At 39.7% G+C, this 14,611-nt stretch overlaps 1 protein-coding gene across 1 annotated transcript in view; it reads left to right on the forward strand.

Moving 5' to 3' along the window:
• The window catches only part of STAB1 (stabilin 1), a 179,409-nt gene that overhangs the window by 9,164 nt on the left and 155,634 nt on the right, over nucleotides 1–14,611 (forward strand). Inside the window, exon 2 of the mRNA XM_075183082.1 lies at nucleotides 14,226–14,362. Within this exon, the coding sequence (XP_075039183.1) occupies nucleotides 14,226–14,362 (137 nt within the window). The remainder of the gene's footprint in view (nucleotides 1–14,225; nucleotides 14,363–14,611) is intronic.

A 14,611-nucleotide genomic window follows, 5' to 3' on the forward strand; every position in this document is an offset into this window, starting at 1 on the left:
CATATTGCACTTGCGTTGTCCGTTGGAGGTAGTTTTGTATCCCACAGCAGTAGCTGCTGCCGTTGAGTTGCACTCGTTGTGCAACTAATATGTGTGACTGCATATCACTATATTAGTGCAACTAAATGTTAGTTTTGTATCCTGCAGCAGCAGCTACTATCTCCAAAGGGTAACACAAGTGCAATATCTAAAGCGGTCCTATGTTAATCCCATGCATTTTTAAATGTATTTACTTTTGTTTTCAACATTACCTCTTTTGGAGCTTTGTACCAAGCATCAACTACTCCCACAGTATGTCCTAACATTGCTTAGATTTCTACCCGACACTTTGAGAAAATGATAGTTTCTAGAATCTCACTTCTTATGTACAATACTGTCCTCTTGACACTGTTAGTAATCCATTATGCACACACAATATGCTTTCACACTTTGTTTAGAATGTTGTGATTTTGTCTTGCACTAAGAATTACATTTCTTTTAATAGTTATCTAGCAAATTTTGTTGTTTTTTTTTTCATTCAAGACAGATAGACATCCTTTTTGTGCTACGTTAGAATAAATAGCCTTTTTTTTTTTTTTATAGAAATTATGTAGAGAAAAACTGGCAAAAGGCATTCTTGCCAACTTTAAGAAACTCCCCTCTAGGAGATCCCAGAGGGGAGGTCAAGCGGCAAATAATGGAGACATGGCACCGAAGTGCCATGATCTCATCATCACACTGCTTGGGGTGGGGCTATAATATGCCAAAAGGCCTCCTCTCCTAGGGGAAGTACCTGAAATTTCTGAGTCTCCCGGACATTCCAGGAGAGTATACAAGTATCACAACAGTAGGTTCCCACCGGTTCGCCAGAACCGATGCCTAATTTTAGGCTCGTTTCGGCGAATTGGTGACTACAGGCTGAGCTCACTCATTGCGTTGGTGGGGGTAGCAGGCTCCTTGGGAGAAAAAAAAACCTCACCTCTCTGCGGCGTCAGCAGCACCTCCTCCCTGCTCCATCCGCACTGAATTTCATCCCATTCAGTGAGGAACGGCGCAGAGAGGAGTCGGCGGCAAGCTTGAAAACAAGAAGAGAAGAAGAAAAGAGAAGTAAGAAGCCGATAGAAAATATAAGTAAAGGAACGGAGCAAGGGCGAGCAAAGGAAGGCAGCATGGCAAACTGTGAAAGGGGAACAGTGGAAGGCAGCATGGCAAACTGTAAAAGGGGAACAGTGGAAGGCAGCATGGCAAACTGTAAAAGGGGAACAGTGGAAGGCAGCATGGCAAACTGTAAAAGGGGAACAGTGGAAGGCAGCATGGCAAACTGTGAAAGGGGAACAGTGAAAGGTAGCATGGCAAACTGTGAAAGGGGAACAGTGGAAGGCAGCATGGCAAACTGTAAAAGGGGAACAGTGGAAGGCAGCATGGCAAACTGTAAAAGGGGAACAGTGGAAGGCAGCATGGCAAACTGAAAGGGGAACAGTGGAAGGCAGCATGGCAAACTGTGAAAGGGGAGCAAAAGAAGGCAGCATGGCAGACTGTGAAAGGGGAGCAAAGTACCAGAAACCATAGAAGCATGGGAAAGGAAGGATGAGAGTTGGGGAGAGAAACGGGCTGACCTGAACCCAGCGGTGGGGCACGAATAACAGGGACAGAGCAGTGCAGGAGATGGGAAGAAAAGGGAGAAGAAGAGAACCAGAGGGCAAGGGCCTATCATAGAGGTGCAAAAATGAAGCTGGGAAGCTGAAGGCAGAGGTAACAGGGGGAGGAGGAAGGAGCCGACTGACAGGAAACAAGAAGAGGTGTCGGGATGGGATAGTTCGTGAGGGGGAGATGAGCATGAGAGTATTGAGAGGAGGAAAGAGGGAGATGAATGAAAGAGGATCAAGAAGAGGCGGGATGAGGAGGTTAGACAGATGAAGGGTAAGATTTCCTGAACAGGTGGGTTTTGTGGGAATGTTTGAAGATTAGCAGGCTAGGGGATAGTCTGATTAGAATGGGAGAGATCGTTTTAGAGAAAGCGGGGCAGCACAGGAGAACTCTTGTTTCCATGAATGAGACCTGGTAACCAGATGGGAGGTGTTTGTCTGCAGATCGTGGAGAGTGAGAGGGAGTGTGAATGGAGGTGAGGTTGGAGACGTAAGGAGAACTGGCGTTAGAGATGACTTTGTAAGTGAGGGAGAGGAGTTTAAAGAGGATTCTATAGCAGAGGGGGAACCAGTGTATAGCTTGATAGGAGACTCTTGAATAAAGGTATAGGAAGTTCCTCCTTTTGAGCATGGAGACATAACATAAGAATGACATGGTGAGGCTGGGTGCAGGGAAAACTCCAGTGTTGATGTGTGAGTTCAGTAAAATAGGAGAGGCATGAGATAGCAGATAGGGCTGAGCCCACGCACACACCAATCCAGAGGTGATGACATGGATCAAGAGCCAGATGCAGTAAGTCAGGAGCCAAGTCAGTGCCAGATCAATAAGTGAGGCAAAGCAACAGAGAAGTTGACAGAGATGTCAGGATACAGCAGCCAAAATGCTCAGTAATCGTGACAGGTTTAAGCCCTAATACGTAGAGGAGAGCAGTATCAGATAACTAGCGGCCTCAGAGTACCTGCCGGTGGGAGGCTGCGTTGTGAAAGTGGCCTAGAGGGCAAAAAATTTAAATCCCAGCTTTTGTACACTGAAAGGTCCAGCGGACACTGTTTTGCCCAATGTGTGTACACACACACTCTTAGAATAATTTATTTTAAAGCAAGCATAGTCTTTGAGGAAACATTGTAGGCCTGATTTTTCTTGGATAGCAAAGCGAATATAACTTGTGTTAAAAAAAAACATAATATGTAACTTGTACGCACTTACGCCTATATTCAAATCTCAAGATACGTTTCCATTTGAATCTGGGTATAAGTATGCTCTGGCTATATATACATTGCCATATGTTAACAGAACACAGTGCAGAATACGCACAATGCATATGTGCAATATAAAGTCCCATCAAAAAATTTTTTTTACACAATTAACAGCTATTAATACTATAAACATTAATAGATATGTGTTTTAAATGTATTTTCTTTACATGAAATACATAAATAAGCATGTTCTTAATGTACATAAAATGCATTTTTATGGTGTCTCTTACTCTAAACACATGTTCTGTGCTAACTAGTGCCATGCATACATGTAGTCATCACTATCAGTCGCCACTTCCCGTGCAGCTAGTGCAAATGATATGGCTAAAAGACACGTACTTGAGAGACCCATAACGTGATTCGCCCGCATCTGCGTTCAAACACCCCCGGCACGCCCCTACTGTACATTGCCTGCGTCCGTCCTCCCGTTCCCACCCCTGTTACGCTCTTCAAGTCGTAGGCAGTAGTAAGTGCCATTTGTGCGCACTGGAGTAAGTCTCTTTCTGGCGCATGAATAGAGCTATTTCATGTAAGATAAGCAACACAAACTGATTTATGGCCAAGGATGAATCAGCCCTTTCTAACAAATGGCGCTATTTAAAAATCCATAGTCCATACATATTTTGCAATCTATGGTCCATTTGTTTTGCTTATCCTACATCCCTACGGACTATGCTGGTGCTATATAATTAGAAAATATTAGTGATAAGTAATTTTTTCCACAATATTAATGGGTAAAGGCACCTTGCCCATCAAGCTTACTACACTATGACAGGGTTTCCGAAAGCCAGTCCTCAGGGCTCCCTAACAGTGCAGGTTTTCCGGATCATATGTGACATAATTAGCACCTGTGGATCTGTTACAATGTGTCAGTCAGTAATGAATACACCTGTGCTCCAGCAAGGAGATATGGAAAACTTGCACTGTTAGGGAGTCCTGAGGACTGGGTTTAGGAAACCCTGCACTATTACATTTTGTACAAATCTGATACAAAGCCATTGTGCCTAACAGGTTGTTTTAAATATTGCTTGATAAATCTAACAAAATATGAAAATATTTTCAGATCTTGTCAAAATAAACAATTTGAAATATTGTAAAGAGCTATGGAATTTGCTGGCACTATATAAATAAATGATGATGATGATGATTGTATGTTGATCAGAGAAACCCAGTCTGTTTCTCATTGCCATTCTGAGCAGGGTTCCTGAAGAATACAGGAAGAAACCACAAATTTGGAAGAAAGTGTTTAAGCACTTCACTTATTAGGAGTATATTTATTTTACTGGACTCATCTTACACTTGCCCACCCTCGTTCTACTTCTCCATGGTTAAGGATCTGCAAGTCTCAGACATTCAAAATTCTAAACACATTTTGGTACGCATGTGCAATAAATAGGGAAATGTGTATCAGATTCCAAATGAGGCCCAAACTGTTTATATAGCAGAGATTATTCAAAGATTTTAAATAAAGAAAGCCTGGTAGCTTCAGGGTCACCAATGAGGAAGTCTGCATCAACTGACAGATGAAATGTTTTGGGACCCCAATTGATCTCACAGTTTCTATATCCAGGAAGCTACTGTACACTGTATGAGTTCCAGCGCACAGGAACCAAACCTTTGTAAACAGCCTCTATTGCTCTAATTAAAGCAGAGGGAACAGTTTCCCACAATGGCAAACTTAGGAATCCATACCGGCAATTGAACATATTGCCATAACATACCACAAACTGTAATTTACATGTGGTGTATGGAATCTTTCCATACATACATACATAGGGCATGCTTATATTATGTTGTGTCATTAATGTAAACTTAAGAAGGCAATTTTAACCATTCTACTTGTTTTAAGAAATACTAATAAAACATATTGATAATTAAGAACCTATTTGTCCTATCTATATATAGGACTATACTAAGGACCTTCAGACAATTTAATTACATTTCATTGCACAACTTATTTTGTCATATCTTTTAACTTATCTAAACTACCTATTAAATGTTGCTATTTTAAGGTTTATACAGCTGATTATAATTTTTTTTTTATTATTATTATTTCATCTGTCATGTTTTATATATATTTATCGTCATATTTGAACTTTCATTTTTATATTCTGCATTTCTCCTTCCCCGATACAATTATATAATTTATAGAAGTTTTTCGGCCAGCCCCCTCCCTGAGGTGTGCCTACATCTTTTTCTTCACTACAATTCAAAGACAGGGACAAGAAATCCCAATTTTTATAAGCAGCACTAGGGTGAACTCACATTGAACCATGCAGACTAATGCATATTCTTTTTACTGGTGGTTGATATAGTCCATTTCAGTCAGCAGCTTTCAAAACATGCACTTTTCTAAACATGCCAATTAAATAATAATAAATTGGATGATGTTTTTTTTTCAGAACCTAATTTAAGACAACCTCAAATAGAGAAAAAAATTTTTTGTTCACACATTATTTTTTTATCCAGAAATTTCACTCATAACCAAACTTACCTCATAGTGGTATAGGGCCACCTTAAACAAATACCTATAAGTTAGTACTAAGGGGTTTTAAAATCCCACTTATAATCTAGAAGATATTTTATTCGTTAGAAAAATGGAACCACATTATAGATTACTGCTCAATCCAATGGATGAAATTACTGAAATAAACAGAAAATAGAGGAGAATCACTCAGAAAAAGGAATAAGGAAATTATATTAATACAAAATAAATCTGTCCACTTCCCCACACATACTAAAGAGAAAGATAAGTTATTAAATTCTATTAAAATCACTAAGGAATTGAATCACACAAAAAAAGAGAATATATAAACCTTATATTTTTGTCCATTTAGGATTAGGACTAAGTGGATATATGGGAATAGGCTATTTGATGTACCATATGTGTTGATAAAATATAACACTAACCCATTTTGATTATCTGGGACCATAGAAAAATAAATACACAATAATTTATATACAATTGGCTGAATATAATTGAATAGAGAGGAAAGACACAATTTTAAACATTTGATATTTGCAATTTATTACACAAATCTTTTTCAGTCAAATACTTCATCTACTTTTTATTTCTCAGTTTTTAATGGACTCTTGAAAAGGAAATATACACAATTTTAATGTATATCCATGGAAAATAGTGATTTTAATTCAATTTAAAATGCACTTCAGGGGGTAAATGTATCAAACTCTGATTTTTTTAAGCATGTTAAAATTGCGGCAAATCACAGGTGTTTAGCCGCGATTTTAGTCCAAGGGCTAGATTTACTAAGCTGCGGGTTTGAAAAAGTGGGGATGTTGCCTATAGCAACCAATCAGATTCTAGCTTTCTTTTATTTAGTACCTTCTACAAAATGACAGCTAGAATCTGATTGGTTGCTATAGGCAACATCCCCACTTTTTCAAACCCGCAGCTTAGTAAATCTAGCCCTAAAAGTCATCAAATGTATCAAGCTGCGATTTTTACCCTGATCTTCAAAATGGCTGGTCACTTCTGGCGCTTTGCTGCGATGTAAAACACGCCCGTGTTAGCTAACTATACTGTGTTGTAGCAGCGAGATTAGTACACCCATCACTGTTACACTGTCTCTGCCTATAGAGCCGATAAAAAGCAATAAAAGTAAAAAAAAAAAGCATGGGACCCCCCCTCTATTCACTATTAACCCTAGTGCTGCCAGCCTACTGCTGGTTCCGTGAAAATCGGGGAAAAAATTGCATAGGGTCCCCCCGATTTTCACTGAACCAGCACTAGGCAATCCAGTCAGGGTTGGTGGCACTATAGCAGGGGGACACGTGGCAGGGGTCCCCCTGCCATAATGACAACCAATCCCAGGCTGTACAGCGCTGGGCTGGATTCCCTAGGGAGTTGGGTCTGCCGAAAAAAATTAGCATGACCCCCCCCCTCTAGGGACAACCAGCCCAGTGCTAGGGCTCTTCCTACCCCCATGGGCTGTGGGTAGTAGGGTAATATCGGCAATATAATTTGAAAAAAACAAACGGACGCCATTTTGTTTTGTGGAACTACAAGTCCCAGCCAGCCAGGGTGCCATAAATAGTGTGGGCATGCTGCTACTTGTATAACTACTTGCACCAGCATACCCATGGCAGCCAGGGCATATTGGCACTTGGAGAACCACAAGTGCCAACATGCCCTGACACCCACAGCGCCTGGGACCTGTAGTTCCACAAAAGAAAATGTTAAATAAACCACCACTCCCTCATTAAAACCACATACATTTAATAAAAATAATAAACCCACATTACAGACAATAAACACCCTCATTTATACCATATATTTTTATTAAAAATAATAAATGCCCTATACTCACCACTGATGTTTTCATCTGTCGTCAGCAGCTTTTAATCCTAAAATGGCTGTCAACCAAGTTTCAAATAATTTTGTATCCAATATTCCGGCTTGATAAAATCCCAAATAAATTTGTAATTCCCAAAGTCCGGCTTGCAAACTCCAAAAATTATTTGTACATCCAAAAGTTTTCGCTTGAAATGTCCAAAAAGTATTTGTATCCAAAAGTCCCTGCTTGTAATGTCTTCTGCTCTTCTTGGGCAAAAAGCCCCCCCTTGTTGCTTGAAGTCTTCAGTTCTTCTTGGCCAGGGGGGCCCCCTTGTTGCTTGAAGTATTCTTGTCTTCAGCCAGAGGGCCCCAGCAGCACTAGGGTTAATAGTGAATAGAGGGGGGACCCCATGCTTTTTTTTATTTTCACTTTCATTTATTTTTTACAGATTTGACAGCGGCCGGGACCTCCGGCAGTATGACAAGACAGTGTAACAGTGATGTGTTTACAGAACACGCTGCTAGCAAGCAGCATGTTCTATCTGGCGGATTTTAAAGCAAACTCAGGAGAGTTAAATCTCTAAATCGCAGCTTCATACATTTAAGACTTGTATAGCCAGAGTGGCAAACAGTCGGGAGTTTGATCTCTATCAATTTTGGAAATAGCGATTTTGACAGAAGCACAACTTTACAGGAAATCTCAGCTTCACACATCTGCAAGTTTCAACTCTACCGAGAAAATCACTGGATTTGCAAAATCGCACCTTCATACATTTACCCCCAAGAAAGATAACTACTTTTACTTTTTAGTATGTGCTGAAAATTTAAGACCATTTCCCAAATAAGATAAAACCAGTATTGCAAGTGAAATATAACTTAAAGGTTTTTGTTGTGATTTAACTGTAAATTACATTTCATGTAACTAAACCTAAACTTAGATATGGAAAAAAAAAGAAATCTGAAACCAGGACCAACACAAAAGTTACACCCTCACCCCTTCTTGAAACCTTTGAACAATAAAACACCCAGACATCAGGCCTCCTCTAGTTTATACAAACCACTAAGTGAATCTCTGCATTAATCATCCTTAGACATAATTGAAAATAATCATAAGACTTACATTGAATAGTCCTTTTAGACAAGAATTCCGCAAGAGCCAGTCAAGCTGTGAGACACCCACAAAACCTCTGATATATACAATTGTGGAAAATAAGGAGATTAGCATATTTGAAAAAAACTATTCTAATGCCCAAGGAGAGATGTGCAATATTTTTAGAACTGATATATTACTAACCATAGCCACCAGAATCTTCCCCAGGAATCTCAGTGGCACAGGATGTAATGACTCCAAGAAAATAAGAAAACATATGGTACAAGACATGGCAACAGAGGAATAAATAGCAAGAAAATTGAAAAGAAAAGTGAGGCTTAAAGGGCATTGCCCAGATGAAAACTGCAGGGATTTTACATTTTAGTTATTTTCATCTTCAGGAAAATCACATTAGTTTGTTGAGAAAAGGCCTCAAATTTGCTCCAGACAACATGGCTGAATACATTTTACATCTACATTGATCTTCAAAGAATAATAAGAATACTTGCTTTGATTCATAAATTATAAAGTTAATAAGATTTCCAACACACCCGCCACTATTTCCATTAAACCACTGACATCCAATCTCTTGCAATACATCAAATTTGTTCTTCCAACCTTTAGTTATTGCTCAAAAAAGTTAGTTTTGTGATGCCACAAAAACAATAAAGACTATAGCGAAAGTCACTTGACAGCCCTACTATATGCTGGTTAGATTTGATATCAAATCGTTATACACAAGTACAAGTCTTACAGTTCTATACATATATAGCTTGTTTTGCAAAATTACCATTTGAATCAGGTTGACTCTCACATCAAAATGTATTAATGAAAAAAAAAAAGCATCAAATTCTGAGAAACAATTACTACTGACATGTAAACTCTCTGAAACGAGTTGAAGCAGCACAAAAATTGTCCTAGATTTGGAAATTTGTAAAGAGCACAACATTTTCAATACCAAAACTTATACCAAAAAGGTAGATTGAAACCTCATTATCACCATTAAAAGCAACCACCTCCAAAGTGTCTCCACCTATGAACAACAACACGTAACGTTCTTGTTATAAATTCCCAAAAGTAGGAGTACAATATTACTGTGTTCACTCAAGCCTTTGATAAAACCAATGTTTTAGACCGAACCACACTTCTTACTTGCAAACCAAAACTTGAGAACAATAAGAGAACAAGTCTGACAAATGCTTTGAAGAAATTTTAGGGATACATTGGCACATTCTTCTTAATAATGAATTATTAAGATAACTCCTGTCCCCAGAACCAAAGTTCATATATACCAGAGCACTAAATCATAAGCAAGAGTTGGTGTCAATTTTCCTTCCTCAAAAATATCAAAACAGACTTCGTTAGGTCTTTGCTGATATAAAAGGTGTTTAGGCTGTAGGACCATAATCTGTGATAATAACAGTAATCATAATCTTTACCCTCTCCTACTGTACACCCTTCACACCATTGACGTTTCTTACACTGTCCTTTTGTGGTACACCTCCTACCTCACCAACTGCTCCTTCTCTGTTTCTACCTCTGGTTCCTCCTTCTTCCCCAACCATCCTTCCCGTAGGAGTCCCATAGGGTTCTGTCCATGGCCCTCTGCTTTTTCCTCTGTGCTTCCCTGGGTGAACTCATTAGTTCCTTCAGTCTCTAGTACCACCTTAATGCCTATGACACTCAACTCTACATCTCATCTCCTGATCTCTCCTCTTCCCTCCTCTTTGGTGTCTAGTTGCCACCCCGTCATCTCCTCATGGATGTCCATATGCTTTCTCAAACTTAAGAAACTTATGGCCAAAACTGAACTCATTGTCTTCCCTTCATCAAAAGCCTCCTCCTTTCCCAACCTCTCTATCACTGTTGACAACACCACTATCTCCACTGTTACCCAGCTCTGCTAACTGGGTGTCATTCTTGACTTCTCCCTCTCCTTTGTCCCTCACATTCATTCTCTTACCCAATCCTGTTGCTTCCATCTCCACAACATCGCCCAAATCAGACCCTTCCTCTTCCAGGTTGCCACCATAACTCTTATCCACTCACAGATAGTTTCTCATCTCGACTACTACAACCTTCTCCTTACTGGCCTGCCCTGCCGCCATCTCGCTCCTCTTCGATCTATACGTAATACTGCAGCTAGTCTTATCTTTCGATCTCACTGCTCCACATCTGCCTCCCCTTCCTGCCAAACCTTATACTAGCTTCTCTTCCTCTATAGAATCGTCTTCAAATTCCTCACCCTAACGTACAAGACCCTCTCAATTCCACTGCTCTCTACATCTCCAACCTCATCTCCATACATACTCCCTCCCGCCCTCTCCGGTCAACCAATGACTGTTGCCTTTCCTCCTTTCTGGTAACCACATCTCACAACCTTATTTAAGATTTATCCCGTGCTACCCTCTACAACTAGAACAATTTACCTTGTTCTATCAGTCTTTCCCCTAGCCTGTTTAGCTTCAAATGGTAATTGAAACCCCACCTGTTTAGAAAAGCCTATCAGACCTCCGCTTAACAATTTCACCATGTAGTATACCACACCCTCTTTCATCATCCATCTTTCCCACTCTTGCTTCTTGCCTCAGATCCCCTTACTCAGGAATGGGAGTAGGCATGTGTGGTGTAAAACAGGCCAAACTCTGTGATCCCAACAGGTATGTTCACAGTCCTGGGCAGAGGTTGGATTAAAATGGCAAAACAATTGGTGTCTCTGTGCCTGTAATGGGCTGTGCTAAGTGTCATGGTTGACAAAAGCAGATATCTACTGTCACCTCTTTGAACAATAGGGGATGTTGGCCCAGGGGGTTTTGATGTATATGGTGTCCTCCTTCAGTGTCAGCAGCTCATGAGAATATGGATGGATCAACAACTTGTTTGAGCTTCCTAGGAATTGAGATTGATTACACCAAGACAAGTTACTTTAGTTGTGAATAAACTGACGGTTTAGGAAAGGGTTTTTTTGTTTGTTTGTTTTTTTGCACAGGCCAGATGTCTTGAATCAGTCCTTGGAACTATGCATGGATGCAGCAGCTTGGTTTAGGGTGGTCTTCGGGAGTAGTTGGTATGTGAAGTGTTGACCTCCATATTAGGATAATGATTGGTCTTATAAGGAACCTTATGATCCGCAAGCTTTTCCTAATAGTGCTGGCACTGGAGTATAGTATCTCATTCAGATAAGGCTGAGGATAGATTTTGAGGTTTTTCTAGTGATTGCAGGAGAGTGGAAGGTGTGCTGTAACTTCTGCACAATTATTTTGCACAGGGAGTTTCAGTCTCAGACATTGTCAACAAAGATGGTGGGCCTGGCCTTTCTGTTCATTTTATTGGAAGTATCAGACTTGTTTCAGGAGTTCATGGTATGTCAGGCAATGTAAGGACTTTCAATTTGTTGCAGCCTTTGATGGCAACGATATGCTTCTCTACATTTGAGGTGGCACTCTTTGGCCTTTGGTCTGGCATTCTTTGAAGCAATAAGGATGGGTGGATTACTTAGTTGTCAGTAAGTCAACTCTTAGGAGGGTTCGTGTGAATATGTTCAGTTCAGTTGTGAGGTAGGTGCATTTTTGGATGGAAAAATGCAAAATAAATACTTTTGGTAAATAGAGTCTGGGTTACTTTGGGGTCGAATCATGATTTATCTGTCTGACCAGTTCAATTATGTAGGAATTTTCTTAGTTTTCACGCAATGGGTGGTGGGAGGTTGATTTACCAGGATGGATTACCACTCACAAAGTATCAGTTCATTACAGTAATGAAAGGTGCATTATGTAGGGTAGGGGTATCCTAGTAGCCTCTACTACTCTTTCTATATTGGCGTATCTACTGAGGCATCCAGGCCAGGCTTAGGTAAGGGGTCATTTTTACTATTGGCAGAAGTGGCTCTAATAGATATCTTCTCTATGTCAGGAAGGATGAATTGGGAATTGATTGAGAACTTAGAGACCTTTATGTTTCTCATCTTGCTCCACTTTATCTATGAGGTCGTGCCCACTGAGTTAACAAAGGACAGTTAGTGCAGCATTTCTTTATGTTGGAATGTTATGTTGGAGTTTTTTATGGGTTTTTAAATATATGATTGGATATGTTATGATAGTTGCCATGTTTTATACTCATGTTGGTTATAGCTTTATCACAATAAAATAGCCCTTTAATACCCAACAAAAAATGAAACTGTGTTTGTGGTCATTCTTTGAATTTAGGTTTTCCGGAGGATTAAGGTTGTGGATTTGGGTGGTGTTATTTGCTTAGAGGAATGAGAATAAAATAGTAACAGTGCTGAAGACATCTTTTCTACTCTTGTGCCTCCTAGCAACCAACATTACCGGCCTCCACAACTCCTCTCTACTTTCTTGAGAATAACCCTATGGAACCTTGACTTCAGTACAACACCACCCGCAGAAACAAATTTGCAAGTACATGAACACACTTCTGTGTGGTTAAGTTTCACTATTTCTAAGTTTGCTAGGTGGAAAACACCATGCACGACTTCCCACTGCAGCTAATTGCACTAGCAAATATGTCACTGTCCCCCACCCATTGAGTATCACAGCAGTATGCAGTCAGATTGAGGTGGTTTCTCCTGGAAACCTAACATGGGCTTAATAATGTGGCAATCTGATAAATGGTATCCTCCAATGTATTGGATCCCCTACATTTCAACAAAATCTAATCATATAAATATATGTTTCACTGCATTGTAAAATAGACTTGACCTAGAGACTGGCTTAGCTAATGGAATAACTGACAATGCACTGAATGGATATCAATGCGTTTTTATATGTCTAATGCAAATTAGACAATTAAAGCAATCATTTAATTAAAGCCTTGCACCATAAATGCAATGTTAGTAAAATAGCCATAGAGGCTTCTTTTGGCCCAGTCCTTATGACACTTATTTGCTGCAATATGTGACTAATGTTGGTTGAGGGGACTGCAAACAACTATAAAACATCCCAAAAAGAGTTATGTACAGGAAAGCAAACACTCCTCGTCTAGCCCTCTGTGTACCTCTTGATTTATTCAGAGACTATTTTATCAGGGTAAGGTTGGTATGTACACAGGTGTCAAGAATACCCTTTGGTAAGAAATATTGCTTGGGACATTGCTGATTTATGGAAAAAACTACACTTCGTTCTTACAGTAACACTGTGCTCACAGGCAGTGACACACAGCTAATACATTCTTCATTTGCAGGCAATTATAATAATTTGTATCAGTGGCATCATTAGGAATGGTCACACAAGGAAAATGCCCATGGTGTAATAGTGTCAGAGTCCATTGGACTGTACCTGCTGAGTTAGTGCACATATGTTGTTGCTAAACAAAGCTGGCACTGACATCCCAATGCTGACACCATAGTAACAGTCATATATATATACTTGGTAAGAGGCAGTTCGTGCTCTCTGGGTAGTGCAAAGATGTCATCACTAAGCAATCACTAACAGCCTTACACTTACCCCAAAATCAGGAACTTGCTCTCCCGATTTCCTCTTTTGTATTGGTAGATAGTGTACAGGAAAGAGAGGCGGAACATTTTGGCTAAATCATCTCTATATACTGTACAAGGTTAACCTTGTGTTGGCAATTTCTTTTAAATAATAAATTATAACAAAATATTGGAATTTTCATGCAAAGGCTCCCAGCATTTATAGAATACTTTTTATATCGAAGGAGAAAAATATCATTGTAGCAGCTCTTAGCCCAGGCCTGTCCAACCTGCGGCCCTCCAGATGTTGTGAAACTACAAGCCCCAGCATGCATTGCCAGTAGACAACCATTTGATAGCTGGAAGGGCATGTTTCACAACACCTGGAGGGCCGCAGGTTGGACAGGCCTGTCTTAGCCTGTTAACACACATATGTACAGTGGACTTGATAAAGTTATAATTTTGTATCAAAGCCTGAATGTAAACCATTTAAATGCATATTTTCATATTCCACTTTTGTTAATACAGTTGAAAATCAAGCGTTGTGATGTGAAGAAGACGTTAAAAATAACTTCAGAGTGCATGTCATGTGCTGCAGCTTTAAAATATGCTTGCCCAAGGAATGCAGTAAAAGTAACATCTGGAATGGGGAAAATTGGGTGCAGGTAAGTTTTTTTTTATCTCAGCAATGATGCTCTGTGGTCCAAACCCCATCCCATTTGTATATAGTAAGTACATGGAAGTAAACCAGTCCTAATAGAGCCCATGGTTAAATGTATGTAATATATAAGTAACAAATTATTAATTTAGAAAATAAGAGTAGCTGGCCCTGTGCCTCTGTTGCCTTAGGCATTGCCTATAAAGCCTTCCCACAAGCTTAGGTCAGTGAATACATCTATCTTTTTAAAATAGTT

The sequence above is a fragment of the Mixophyes fleayi genome, chromosome 8 (genome assembly GCF_038048845.1).
Source record: "Mixophyes fleayi isolate aMixFle1 chromosome 8, aMixFle1.hap1, whole genome shotgun sequence".
Taxonomy (NCBI): Eukaryota; Metazoa; Chordata; class Amphibia; order Anura; family Limnodynastidae; genus Mixophyes; species Mixophyes fleayi.